Source organism: Chamaea fasciata, unplaced genomic scaffold, assembly GCF_029207755.1.
Source record: "Chamaea fasciata isolate MVZ Bird 193981 ecotype frontalis unplaced genomic scaffold, bChaFas1.0.hap1 SCAF_2, whole genome shotgun sequence".
Taxonomy (NCBI): Eukaryota; Metazoa; Chordata; class Aves; order Passeriformes; family Sylviidae; genus Chamaea; species Chamaea fasciata.
The window spans coordinates 4263361-4278177 of NW_027094087.1; the positions used below are offsets into that span (position 1 = coordinate 4263361).

The 14817-nt window shown below is 44.9% G+C and overlaps 1 protein-coding gene across 3 annotated transcripts in view; it reads right to left on the minus strand.

Moving 5' to 3' along the window:
- Nucleotides 1–579: 579 nt before the first annotated feature.
- MPZL1 (myelin protein zero like 1) overlaps nt 580–14817 on the minus strand; it is a 35645-nt gene continuing 21407 nt past the window's right edge. For 2 of the 3 annotated variants that reach the window (XM_066207978.1, XM_066207987.1), the window contains 2 exons: nt 11680–11785; nt 580–6353 (listed from right to left, as the gene is read on the minus strand). In XM_066207978.1, the coding sequence (XP_066064075.1) occupies nt 6252–6353; nt 11680–11785 (208 nt within the window). In that variant the 3' untranslated portion in view covers nt 580–6251. Of the gene's footprint in view, nt 6354–11679; nt 11786–13452; nt 13527–14817 lie in introns of all 3 variants that reach the window. The other variant, XM_066207985.1, reaches the window with a different exon arrangement.

A 14817-nucleotide genomic window follows, 5' to 3' on the forward strand; every position in this document is an offset into this window, starting at 1 on the left:
CAGAGCCTCAGACTGAAGTCATCTTTCCTGTCACAGTCAGGAAACCACCTGAGTGGGGGTTTGCCATATTTCAGTAGCCAACAGTAGCATTTGCATTTCATTTCCTGATGCTCTTCCTTCCCTGGTAGCATAAGGATATTTGTTCCAGCTTCAGCTGTGTTGTGTCTTCATTTGTTCCCCAGCCAGCACTGTCCTGAACAAAAGGACAGCAAACAAATGTGCCACTGGTGTTTTAGCTTCCTTCACAACTCCAGGGGGTGTTGAAGCACTGGACTCGAATTCACATGCAGGGGAAAAGATAAACTGAGGCAAGGTAGGTTCTGAGGAGTCTGTCAGCTCCCCTTTTGCAAAGGCTGTCCCACCACGAGGTCAGTTCTGTGTTCTGCCACAGTTCCACTTGCATGTGTTGGTCCTTGTGGCCGCAGCAGTAACCCAGGGTCTCAGGTGGTGAGTTCTCCAGCTGTGTTGGTCACCGAGTGGACACAGTGACTGAAGGACACTGCCAGGGAGAGAGGTGGTGTATTGCAGTCCCCCTCCCTTCCCCGTCCCCAACCAGGTAAGACTCATCCAGAAAACCAGTAATGGGAAAAAAAAAAAAAAAGTGTATTAAAATATTCACAAGATTACAATAGAAAACATTAAAGTCCATTCAAGAAAAAATATCCAAGATAACTGTTTTCAGATGAGTCTGTAAAAGCAAAAGCACTAACAGTTGGTACACTGGCTCTTCATGTAATCAGGCCATGCAATGCATATCTAGCTCCCTCACACAGATTATACACCTGTCTTACAGGTGTTTGTTGTCTTGCACACCTCCAGGACAGAGGTTTATAAAAGAAAAGTACCCAGTCTATGGTTTCAATTACATTTACCACGTAAGAACAGTTGGCATTGCAGGGAGACAGAAAACATTGCACAGCACGCTGATCTCCAAAGGCATTGAACTTACATTTTAGAGTGCAAAAATACCTGTAAATGAAAGGGCTTATTAGCTTTAGGGCAGTGAAGAGAAGGGAAAGAGAAACCTAAAGAAGAGAATAATTGCTGAGCCTTGTTAATAGGATTCTGTAGTCTCTCCTATAAAAATGTTACACTGCAGAGGTGCGGCCACAGCCCTGAAGTCCCACCCACCTTCCCTTCTCTTTTGGTGGTTTTATCGAGGAAATTTTTCCTTCACCTATGACACAATAAGAACATTTTGTATTTAAGGTCCTTGGCAGATACACTAATAATGTAGAATTCTGAGACAAGATTCCAATAGAGTGTGAAGGTGTTCTGGTCACAAACCAAACACTCCATACCTGGCCTCAGTGAATCCACTCTAAGGCAATGCAGCTCTTAAGTTGCATACACACCTTTACTGCAGTCACAAGACAGATGGTTACCTAGACAGTTCTCAGAGGTTTAAAAAGTTTAAAAACCCAATTGCAGCTCTTCTAGTCACGAACCAAAATACCACTAAAGCTTTGAGAGAAAACAAAACCCTACAGGTCTCCAGTTATAAATGACACATGAGGCAACGAGTTACAGGGTTACACCTGCCCCCCTGTAATGGCTCTTAATGCTAATGTTTTGTGAACATGATGAGCATCTTCCTCACAGAACAACTGCTGAAGTCAAAAGGGGCCATGGAAACCTGATGGACTCAGTACAGCTACCAATTTATTCAGCTTGATACCTTGTTTGTAATCCTCTTGAAATTCATTTACGGTAATCAAAAATAAGGAAGATTTCAGATTGATCCCAGTTTTGTTTGCATGATGAATAGAAGAGAATTTATTGCAAGTCTTTTCCATCACACAAGCCCTCCCAGGTCCACTATCCAAGAGCAATGACCTCCCTAACTGTTTTAGTCACTGGCTAGTGCCATAGGAGAGGTGCCTACTCCTCCTCTGGGCTGCTGCAAACCTGGCATGCAGCACTTGTTTTGAAAAGAGATGAGCCTAAAAAGAGCTGGCAGCAGCGCTACAAAAGGACAAGGACAACACCCTTCACGTTCCTCGAAGTTCTTTTCCACCTGCAAGGAACAGCATCAGAGGATTGAGAGAACAGCAGCAGAGCAAACACAGTTAAGTTTCTGGTCACCAGAACACCAGGATATGATGACCTTGTCTGACTTAAATCTCTGCTTGCTCTACCCATCAAGGAAGAGAAGTCCCCTGTCTCCTGAGACTTTACTAAGTGAGCCAAGTCAGCATCAGTCCCTTTCACCAGCACAGGTTATCATATCAATAAACCATCTCAGGTAACCTGAGGAACAGGAAGCTCACAAGTGTTGTCTCACAATCCCTGAAGTGCTTTTGACTTAAGCATGATTATGTCACTTAATAATTACGTTGATCACTTTTCCATGACCAAAAAAAAAAAAAAAAAAATCAACAGCCTTGCCACTGGAGAGGGATTCAGACAGATTTCTACCATTACTGGGGGAAGACTTTTGTTTCTTTCTAAAAAGATGTTTAATGTTTTTTTAAAACACTTCCAAGTTCATTCTGCCTTCATAAAGAGGACCCAAGAAGCCTTGCAGGGAGCCTCCTCAGTCTAGGCAACATAAACATACCTGTAGCTGGACAAGAGCCATGCAAGGAGATGTCTCCTAAAGTCAGTTAAAACCAGCCAGATCAGTATGTCTCCTAAAGTTAGCACCAGATCAGTCCTAAAGTTAGCACCAGATTCGTGTGCTTCCTAAAGTTAGCACCACATCAGAATTGTGCTCAGATTCTCCAGTACATTCCAGTAGGAAAAGAAGCAAACATTAGTAGCAGACTTCAGAGGCAAGGCCAGCCCCATCTTCTCATAGCAGCAAGTTTCTGATTGCCACATTCATCACAATTCCCCCTCTTACTAAAAAATGTGGGGGGAGAAAGATGGTGATGTGCAGGGATGAACACAGGCAGATCAAAATCAAGTTTCTCCATCAACCACATCCAAAGCATTAGTGCTTTATTAAGTGTAAAATAAATGTTGGGAATTAACAGCCTGATAGATAAGGAAAGCAGCAGCAGCAGGATTCCTCCTGATCTTAATCATAATTTACACTGGGTTGGAAGGGACCCATCAGGATCATCAAGTCCAACTCCTGGCCCTAGGCAGAAGACCCTAGGAGTCACACCATGTGCCTGAGAGCATTGTCCAAACACTTCTTGAACTCTGTCAGACCTGGTGCTGTGACCACTGCCCTGGGGAGCCTGTTCAGTGCCCAACCTTCCTGATATCCAACCAAAACCTCCCCTGGCTCATCTTCATGGCATTCCCTTGGGTCCTGTCTCTGGTCACAGAGTGAAGAGAGCGGTTCCTGCCCCTCCGCTTCCCCTCAGGAGGATGTTGAAGACCACAATGAGGTCTCCCCTCAGTCTCCTCCAGGCTGAACAGAACAAGTGACCTCAGTCATTTGTCAGAAGGATTCCCCTCCAGTCCCTTCACCATCCTCGTGGCCATCTTTGGACACTCCCCAATGGCTTCATGACTTTTTTATATTGTGGCACCTAGAACTGTCCCCAGGACAATCCCCTTCCTTGCCCAGCTGGTGATGCTGGGCCTGGTGCCTCCCAGGACAGGGATGTCCCCCCTGGCTGCCAGGTGCAGAATTCGGCACTTGGGAAGATCCTGTAGAACCACAGAATCACAGACTGGATTGGGTTGGGAGGGACCTTAAAGATCATCCAGTTCCAACCCTCCTGCTGTGGGCAGGGACACCTTCCATCAGACCAGGTTGCTCAGAGCCCCATCCTGAACCTGACCCTGAACACTTCCAGGGATGGGGCACCCACAGCTTCTCTGGGCAACCTGTGCCAGGGCATCACCATCTTCTAAGTAAAAAATTTCCTGACTACATTCACCAACATGAGCATTGCAGCAACCAAAACAGTGGATCTTGTCAACAGATGGAAGCTTGAGAGAACAAACTACCCCTGAGCGTTTCTGGGGCGAGTAGGTCCATCAGCTTCCAGCACCACCACAGCCCTTCCTGTGGAGTCTTGCTAAAAAAAACCCCTGCTTAATCCATGAAGTAGAAGGAGATATTTAAAGGTCTCCAGTGGAGAAGAAATTTGTCAATTTTTCATCTTGTATGTGTTATTGCCAAAAAATAAAATGCTAAAATATTTACAGAGCTGTTAGTTAGCCACAGTTCAGTGTCTCAGTTCCCTATGAGATTTGGCTAACACCTGAAAACTGATGCCTTAAAAAATCTCCTTGAAAACTGAAACATGCTCCTTTTTTTGATACCAGCCAAGTCTTGGAAGAAGAATCACACAAATTCAGATAGTGCAGGATTAGCAACTGACATATGGCAGAATAAATTAATCCATGGTTTCCTTCTGATCCTCAGTTTTAGGAAGCTGGTTCTGGCTTTGAGGACAATGTCCTAAGATCTACCCAGTGCATGTATTAAAAACAAAGCTGTTGATTTCTAATAAAGGCAGCTGTTGTCAGGAAACCAGTGAAGTCTGATCCTGATGAAATAATATAGAGTTGGCACACCTAACTTGGTTGGGAAAAAAAAAAAAAGCACTGTACACAAAATAGTTATTAAAATTGCACCGTCATAATTAAAGGTTTATCTAAGGTGGTTATGAAAGGGTCTGCCATGGACCTGTAACTATTTTTCATGTGCTTGGTGTTAGAGTGAAATGTGGACTTGAGTTTGTCTGGAACAGGTTGCCCAGAGATGCTGTAGAGTTCCCACCTGTGGAGATGCTCAGAACTGGGCACAGTGCTGGGCAGCCTCCTCTGGCTGATCCTGCTTGAGGAAGACTGGAATATCTCCAGAGGTCCCTCCAACCTCAACCATTCTGGGACTGATTCTGTGAAACAGACTGAACCAGGAAACGGGTGAGGATCAGAGAGAACGGGTTACGACAGACCAAACTGGAAATTATTTGCTGCCAAAAAAAAAACCAACCCAAAACAAAACCACCACATTAAGATGTACAAAACAGAAATCCTTCTTCTATACGCCACTTTGAGAAGATCTCTGCTGGAAGGCCACTTCTAGTTTTGAGCACCAGATTTCAGGATACAATGGGTCAGCAAAAGAAATCCTCATCAGCAGAGATCCTCAACAACCTAGGAGGAGTTTAACCTAGAAACAAGGGGCTGGAGAATTGTATTCAGGCAGTAGACTTGCAGAGATGAAGAAAATAAACTGCCCATCTGCATCTTCTGTGCAAATATTGGTTACACACAAAAAAAAAAAACAAACCACACATCAAAAAACCCAAAGAGCCCTAGATTTCCTCCAGAAGTTGTTCAGCCTCCACTACCGGCTTTTGAGAACAGATAAAGCACCTCCAAGGAGGTGACAGTGGCATAATGGAGCCATGGGAGAGAGGTATGGGAGTACTACAGCTTCCAGATCCCTTGGAGCCCTTTTTTAACGCTTACATGAAATGACAGAGCTTTGAGGAAGAAATATTTCACTGAAAGGTTCAACAGAGTCTCAGAGTCTGAGGTAACCACCTACAGCTACAGCTTCCTATGCCTTTAACTCACTATCTCCTTCGTTTTCACAGGTAAACTACCATTTCACAAAATTCATTAGATCAACACTATCCCTGCACCTTAAAGGACTAAGCTTGAATAGTTGGGCTCATCGAGAAGTAAACAGTTTTGTGACCCACGTTACACAGGTCAGGTAGGCCTAAAGGTTTCCTTCACTCACACTGCTAAGACGTACATTTCTGATAGCTAGGAGTCACAATTTGGCTTACAAGGCCAAGTGAGAGGGACTAGTTCACACGAGAAGGCAGCCTGTACTGAGAATCTGACCAAGGAAAGATAAATACCCTGTAAACATAAAGAACTCCGAATATAAAGAAGATGTCTTCTTACAGTCACCCCAACAAAAGAAATTAGGCCCTATAAGCGAAGAAAAAAAGAATCTCCAGGTCAATCTAGAATCTTCAGGCATCTTCCAGTTTCTCCATGAATAATCAAGATAAAAATATTTTAAAATTGTGATGCGAGTTTTCACTTTCTCTCTCGTCACACAAGATACAAATAAAAAAAAAAAAAAAGAATATTGGCAATTTATAAGCAAAATTCTTACCGCATTTCAACATGCAACATTGGTCTCACTTCTGTACGATTAAATAGACTATTTACACACAATACATATATATCTCTCCCTCTGTATGCACATGCATTGGTCCTAGCCTAGGCATCAAAGGCCACATGTGAGTTCTCTGGGTCAAATCTTGCTCAAGCAATTCCAGTCTGAATGTGTGTTGTCCTTTGGATAGCTGAGGATCTCAGTTCTTCCGAATGTCGGCGTAGACCACAGACTCTGACTTGTTGATCTTGTCGCTGTGCTGTCCCCCGGAGTGATCTAACTGCGCGTAAATGACTGGGCCCTGCGGACACAAGGAACAGCACCATCAGTTTTTTCCGGAGCAGCCACACCGCCCCTCGCTCCCACGGGGGCTGCGGCAAGGTGAAAGCTAAAGCAGGACCACAGAGCTGTTATGACTGCGAACGGCACTTGGAAGCAGGTGGAATGAACCCTCAGCTGCACGTGAGCTCTAGTCTGCCACCTTTCTCCTCTCAGGAGCATGCCAAACAGCACCCTTGCCTCCCTCCGAAACTGCCTGCTGGCACTGAAAGCAAAATCTAGGATCCCCTGCTCTGAAAAGCAGCAATTCTTACGTGCCATGGAGGCAAGACACGTGGCTTAGTCAGATGCATGCCAGATTTAATATTGTTCAAGAGGAAGTGTGCTAGAGGTTTACCAGTCAACAGCAGAGTGTACTTCCCAAACTGCTGCTCAGGTCCTGTAAATCCCAGCGTGGCTGTGCCGCTTGGATAACGAGGGAGAGGATAAAGCTGCAGCCACCCTGTGACTCAAGTCACTGCCCAAGCCAGTGAAGGGGCCAAGACTTACACAGCAGTGAGCCAGGAGGTGCTAAAATGGTGCAGCAATACAGAACTCTTACCTGACTTCCCAGCCAGCCCAGGCAGCAGCAGCCCACACACACCTTGGGCAGGCACGGCCTCACATCTTCATGACATTTGCTGGGGTGCAGGGGAGGACATTACAGCCCTATCTTTCAGCTGAGCGTGTGAACGCTTCCTAAAACACCACATCCTCTCAAACACAGCCCAGGGAAAGCCAGCCGTAGCTAGTGGAGACAGGCTGAGGACAGGACTGCAGCCTCCACGGAGCAGAGGTCCAGCAGGTCAGGTGGGACCTCGATGGCAAGAGAGCTGCAGCTGCCACGCTGAACGCCTGACCCCAGCACAGGGCTGCCACCACCTCCCAGGTGACCTCAGCAGAGAGACCACACACCCCATGCAGGAGGCAAAGGGACCTGTCTTATCTGGGGATGAGTGGGGAGCAATTCAAAAGAGAGCTTTTGGTTTGGTTGTGGCTTTTTCAGCAGTTTCCCTTCAAAACCTTTCATCCATTTAACTGTTCTGGTTTCCCTTATGTCCCAGGAAGAAGTAGCCTTCACTGGCACTCCTCTACCCCCTTCCTGCTTTTGGAATCTTGACAAACTATAAAACATTTGTATAGACCTGACACAGAATTTTTCCCATCTATTTTCCAAAGCAATTATGAGCCAGAGATGAAAATAAACCTTCTGTAAAGAAAATTAAGCCCTTGAAGGACCACAGGTACCTTCCTGCCCAGCTGTCTTCCCCCCAGCAGAGTGGCAAAGCTCACATCTGATGAATACCTTGTTCCTTTCAGAAGTAATTTATATTCACATTTTTTTCCTTCAGGGTAAAGTATTTCCAAAGTAACAAAGACTAGAGGAAGAAGATGGACTGAAGGGTAAAAACTTGCAAGTAGGTGTAAAACCCTGGATATAAACAACACACTGAGAAAATGGGGAAAAAAAGGACACCGGTGTCCTAGAAAACTCTGGATTTCAGATCTCATTAAAGCCACTTCTTAAAAAAATTCTCTGCTATTTGCTTTCATGTTGTTCTGGTCTCCAACACGGTACTGAGATTACTAATTCCAGTCAGATCATTGATTGTGTCTATATAAACTTCAAGGCGAAGTAACCCTGAAGTTTAATTGCAAACAATTTTGGAAATCTCATCTGCCTCAGGCCAGAGGTCAAGGGTATGATAAATTCATCTTGAGAGCACTATCAGCTAAAAAGAAAAAATCAAAATAATAAATCTAACTACATAAAGTACTCACTGTGACATTCCAAATTTTGTTCAAGTAATTCTGGTGGGTCAGCTGCCTACCAGTGGAGTTCACTCAGTTACCACTGCACTGGGTTTCTGCCAGTTTAAATATAGTCACCGTGCTGCAAGCAGCATGTTAGTGGTGTGGAGAGACTGACTGGTGTGATCAGCTGATCCAAACCAAGCTATCATTGTCTCAATGTGCTCACTGTCAGGCACCTAAAAAAAGTGGTAGATAGCCAACACAGAGAAAAGGAGGGACCAAGGATTTATTGCAGTGCTCATCTATTTGATTTGCTGCCAACTGATTCTCTACCTGACTATAAATGTCGCCTGGACCATTTTAAAAACAGTCTAAACAATGCAGAGATTTCATCCAATCCCAAGTAAGCTCATCCTGACTCTTCAGAACCAGAAGACAGCCCAGCACTGCTACAAAAAACCAGCATTTCCCATTCAGAACTGAAGGGAAAAGAGTAGCAGGTGTACCTGCTTAGAGTTTGTCAGCAGAATCATGAACTGCAAGCTACAGCAAAGAAAAAGGAATTACAAAGTTAGACCACCATGGCCCAACAGGAGTCTACAGAATTTTTAAATTTCTCAGATTCTGAATGATGTTGCAACTACTACAGATTCAGGCTCTGGGAAAGTTATCTGAAATTTCAATCAAGATTCTTGGCATGACAAGCTGCTCCTTCTCAGGGTCCTGGGATCCAAACAAGGACATCCATGTGGGAAATCCATGTAGTTCTTGCCTTCACTGGAAATTGTTTCTTACGCACGCAAATAACAGTCCTGGTAGAACAGCAGGAACTAGAGAATAATGGCCTGGACAAGAACCACCACAGACAAATCTGACAGGACAGCGCACACCTGCTGAGAAGGAGGGCACAGTGAAAACAAATGGAGCTGATTCAAGCAGCTGAACGCTCACAGAATCAGGGATGCAAACTCCAGAAAGCAAAGTCCACACCTGAGTAACTTGCACTCAAAACACAAAGGAAGCGCAGGCTCAGCGCACTTTCAGCTGAGATGTGATGCAGACAAATACTCCCTCGCTGATTCTTGAAATGATACATAAATTTATAAATGAATAAACTTCATTTAATTAATTTAAATGCCACTCTGAGAGCAAACACCTCTGTTACTGTTTCTAACTTGCAGAGGCAGTTTTGTTTGTATTCAGTTCTTTTCCACCGGTGAAGTACAAAGCTTTCATTCACTTCCTACACATCCTACTTTGTAAGAAAGTTACAAGGAAGACCACAGGCCTCTGTGTTTGACCACAGCACTGACTGTGGGAACCCCTGCCAGGCATTCCAAGAGACACGAGTGTGCCTGAATCAGCAAACAGCCTGCAACAGCTCTGGGAACTGCTAGGAAGGAGTACCTGCCTTCCACCTGCACAACACCTCAAAAGCTTCAATACTACAACTCATTTCTTGATTACCAAGAAACACCAGGTTTTACTTGTATGTGATGAAAGATTTCAAATACGTTGATTTGCATGCTGATATGACCCTTAAAGAGACAACCAAACAATGGCTAGAAGCTAACCATGTAAGTGCAATCAACTGAAATTTAGTTCCTCGCTTGTTTAAATATTCTGTTCAAAATCTGATCTACCCTGATTTCACTGTGGATATTTTCAAAGAAAAGTAAATCTGTTCAGTTGTTCTGTAAAGATGAGGCAAATGTACAACAGCAGGTAGAGGAACTACTTGTGGCTACAAATGTCTGCCAAAAAACGAAACTGTTTGCCTGACAAAAGAGATTAAAAATCTAAAAACTAAACTAAAACTGAATAAAGCAAAAGCCATTTGGAGTATTTTTCAGTTGAAGTCAGCAGTGTTCACACTTTGTGCTTTCCTTTAAGAACTTACCTGCAAGGAGAACTCTGTCAATGAAGAAATAGACTGGAGTGACTACAGAAGGGCAAGAGCACCCTGATTCTGAGTTAACATCACAAATTTTAGATTTACTCTGCGGCTCCTTCCAGCACACTGAGACTCAGAACCCTGAGTACATAGAGAGGTGAGGATACCACCAGTTCTCACACCAAAACACAGCAGTGTTTTTACTCTCAACATGCAAGCACAGAACAGCATCTGTGTGTAGCTCTCAGGGCACTTGCAAGTACTCCTTCAGGCCATGACAGTAATTAGATAAAACTTTTTGGGTTTTTGACCTATGGATGTTGACTCCAACAGCTACCATATCATAAATCCCACTGTGCTGGTTTTGCAAACTCTATTTTTTTTTTTTAAGGGAGGATGGTGGGAATCATCTGTCTAATTCACCCATCTAAGAAGCATCTCCCATGATCTAGAAAAGACAAGTTTTATCCAGGCCTTATAAGCAGCCTGCTGCTACAAGACCTATTCCAGTCAAAATCTGACTATTTTTAAATCCTGATTATACAGCCTCTGTGAATAACTGATCTCTAAAGGCAGAAGGCAGCTTTGTGGGCCTTTGTGCTAAAACTTTGGAAATACTGCACAGCCCAGAACAAAACGCATTTCAAAACCAAACCAGAAGTCCAGCAGAGCAGGAGCTTTGACTTTACTGAGCTGACTGTTAGCACATTTGGTTTTTTCCTCTAGTGTTAATACACTAACACACATCTCCATTATTTCGTCCGGAGAAATTAAGAAACCAGGTATTAACTTGCACACACTATACTGCAGCCACTTGCTGAAAGGTGGCTAATTAAGAAAAAGTCCGTTTTGAATTTAAACTCAAACTCTCTCAGGACCTGTATCTTCACAGGAAAATTGCTAGGAATACTCCAATCAAGAGGGAAGAAACAGCTTCCACATAAGGAAATCCTGTACTACTAACAGGTAATGATCCACTGCTTAGAATCCCTGTCTGACTCCTGCTCTGTCCCCTTCCATGGGATGCTAAGTCTGGATAAAAGCCACTTTTTCCCTTCAAAGTCAGCAGAGCTTTGTCAGCTGCAGCAAGTACAAAGAGTGGCACTTTCAAGCCCACAAAAGTTGGGAGGCTCAACAGAAGAGAGCTCTCAGCACCACAAATCATCTGCAAATTGGTCAGCATCTGGCTCCTCCCCTTGTGAGGGAAGTACGTGCCATGGAGCATGAGAGTGCAAGGCAAATTCCTCCCCATTACCATCCCAGAAGAGACTAGGCAGCTTTAGGGGGTGATTTGTATCTGACAGACGTTGCACTGTGCCCGTGTCAAACAGATACTCCCCGCCCACTCCTCATCCTTGCACTTCACTACCACCCGTGTTAATGCACAAGACCACAACCATGGGGTTTTTTTATAATTCAGTATGGAAAGGGCATAAAACTCCATCTCAGCTCATAGGAAGATGCTGCTCCTTCAAGTGCACCAAGCCTCCTAGAGCAGAGCTCACCGGCCCCAGCTGAGTGCGCACCCCTCGTCCGGCACACGCACTGTACCAGCAGACAGCCCCTAACGCACGGATCCCACCCTGCCTGGATGTTTTCCACAGCAGCTGCCCCAGGCTGGGGGGGAATCCTGCCTGGGGGGGCAGCAGGAGCAGTTTACCTGGTGTGATCTGGCGGGCACGCTGTTTACCAGGCCCTCTGTGTCGGAGGGCGCCTTCTGCGGAGCCTGCTTAACCGGAGACATCAAGCTCTCAGAGGTACTGCAGCTGACGAGGTGGCAGAGCAGAGTTTTGCACGACAATGTTCAAGAGGCACACACGGAAACCGAAAGGAAAACAACAAAACAAAAAAGGGAACAAAAGAAAAAAAAAAAAAGGAACAAAAAACAAAAGACGAATGATGGCAAGATGAAATGTGGCAGGTTACGCCAAAGTAAAAAAAAACAACAAACGAACATAATGGATTCTGAAATAAACACACACAATTCTCCATCTCTCCCGAGACATTTCTCTGTCCTTCCTCTGAGTTTCATCGGTAAGCAAGAGGAAGGAGCAGCTATTAACATAGGACAGCAGCTCCTCCACAACCCCTGGTTCCTTAGACGCTCCCATTCAACTCAGCCTCTCTAAAATCATGTGTTTTCCTCTCAATTATCTTCTAACTAGAAGCTAAACAAACTCAGTCACTGAGACAAATGTTGTACCAGTTAAAACCAACACTTGCAAGAGCCACCAGCTCTCTCTACACCAGCAAGGTGCTTCCTACCCAAGTCTGCATTAGTCCCCTTGCTTTTATAGTTAGGCTGTGAGCCCAAAATAATTCTCCCAGCAGCCACCGGTCTGTGGAGCAATTAGCCCAAGAGTCACACAGGACATTTATGCTATGTGTCCTCATACAGCTACTTGAATATCTAATCAGGCAAATCTTGGTTTTCAAACAAAAGAACTGTCTTGTGGGGAGAATCAACACCCCTAAAAGAAGGCTGCCGGTTTTCACCCTCTGATTGCTTCTTTTCATCTCCTTAAAGCAGGACTGAAAAGAAAACAAGGCTGTGATAGAAAAATGAATACCACCACAAGGCAAATGCCCTTTAAGTTGGTGACGTCTGGGCGATGCAGTGATGGGTCTCTCAGTGCTAGGTCTACCTCCTTGTACCAAAGCAGCCAGCAGAGTTAAGTAGCCAACTCCTTGGCAGCACTCACAGGAGTGCCCTCTGCTACCACAACCCTCTGACCACTGAGCATCCTTTCCCCTGAGTCTTTGCAGACAGTGTATAACGTGAGTACAAAAATAAACGAGGGCAGTGACATTAAGCAGACCACTTCCTCACAGGGCAGGCTTTCTTTACCCTTTGGTAGGTCTTATTATAGCAGATTTAGCTCCTCATACATGCAGCAGTTAGAATTTAAAAAAAAAAATCTACCCCAGCTATCGTGGCAAGGGGTCTTGACTGTCTCAGAGACAATGCATCCCTTCTGTTACCAAACTTACGTAATCATTAATTGTTTCATTCACAAAACTGCTCAGATCTACACTACCTAAATGTTATCACTCAGGCTTAAGCAACTAATGTACTTAGATCCCTGCAAGTTTTCCAATACCCAGGCTGTCTGAGCCAGAGGAACGCTTACAGGGAATTTACTTTTATTTTGACACAGAAAGAGCTCTGTTTTTCCCGTGCTTTAGTCAATGCACTGGCAAGTTCACTGCTGGAAGAGATGGAGGGACACCATCTGGGATAAACAACTCCACCCCAGTCAGACACGAGACAATGAAACCCAAGCACCCGGTGAAATGCATCGTCCCTTTGCCAACAGATTCCAGCACAAATTACAGTGGTGTTAGTAGAGGTCTAGCTGGTTAGTCAGCAAAGGAAGAGGAAATGTGTACACACACACAGGTATTAACAGCAACCACCAACTTGATTAGTTACCATGGTGTCTAGTGGGACTGGAAGAGAAGACCCAGCCCTGTTACATTCCCAATCTGGCGTCTATATCAGGATCTCTGTAAGGAGAGGAAGGTAAGCAGGATCCGATCCCAGCACACCAAGGCAGAAAGAAAACAAAACAAAACAAAAAAAACCCCACCAAAGTCAGAGCATGAATGGAAACCGTGGCCATGCAGGGGTTCCAGATGCCACGCAGGGCCCTAGCCCACCTCAGCTCAAGGCAGAATGGTTATCTAGGAGTAAGTGCTTCTCTCCACCACCACACACCGGGTTAGCACCGTGTAGGAGACAGTCCGCAAGTTTGGAGGGGGTCACAGCACACTTGGTTTCTTTCTACACATCATGCAGAGCTGGCATGGTCAGTGAAAGCAGGACTGAAACCTCAGAGATTACTTTCCCAGGAGAGTAGTTAAATCTGCTACAAGAAATCACAGTGCATGAACTACTGCTCCAGGCTCAGCACCAACATGTGTCCTCCAGCAGGAAGACACTGGAGAGCAGGTCAGTGGGAAGCAGGGCAAGCAGGCCACCTCAGGCACACTGCTGGTGCATGACACTGCAGGGTTCTTTTCAGTTCCTGGGGGAAGGACACATGCAGAAAGGGAAAACCAGGCTTTCCACACAATTCTGAGCACACACAGCCACCCTTGCTGTATTTAGCCTTACCATTGGGCAATAGCCAACTCACTTTGTCTAAGCTCTCCAACTGGGAAAAGGACAGGGCAAAGTTTAATTTGGAAATTCCCACAAGCTTATTTTTGGAGTTTTTTTCTTATATCCCACAGGCAACCCAAAGAACCTGCAATAAGCAGGAATACTTGTTGGGCAAAGAACAGAAGAAACTCATATGTTTTGGGGTTGTTTCTAAAACTACATACGTAATTTTCACTCTTTTCTTGGAGGAGCAAATTACCAGCTAATTAGAGAGGAGAAAAAAGGAAGCATCTCCTCCACCAGCAGCAAGTTTCATCACCACAGGACTCTCATCTGCCTTTGTCAGTTCTTGTTGCTTTTTCACATGCCCACTCAAATAACTGTGCTTCACTTTGGAGTTATTCTCCTAACACTAAAAACCCTGCAGGGATGCTAACAGTTGACAAAACAGACAGTGAATGGGAGTGGATGCAGAGTGGCTACTCCTTCCTTACTTTCAGGTGTGGTGATGAAGGGGGTTTTGGCAAATATTTGGCAAGTTTTTTGGTCCGGGCATAGGAGGCAGACACTGGTGACAGAAAAACCCAGTCCTAACCTTAACACACAGCATTCCTTAAAAGTGCATGTGTGGTGCTTTTCCTTTGGAGGTGGTAAGGAAAGGAGAGCTGGAGGGAAGGGGAACAGTCCAGAGCT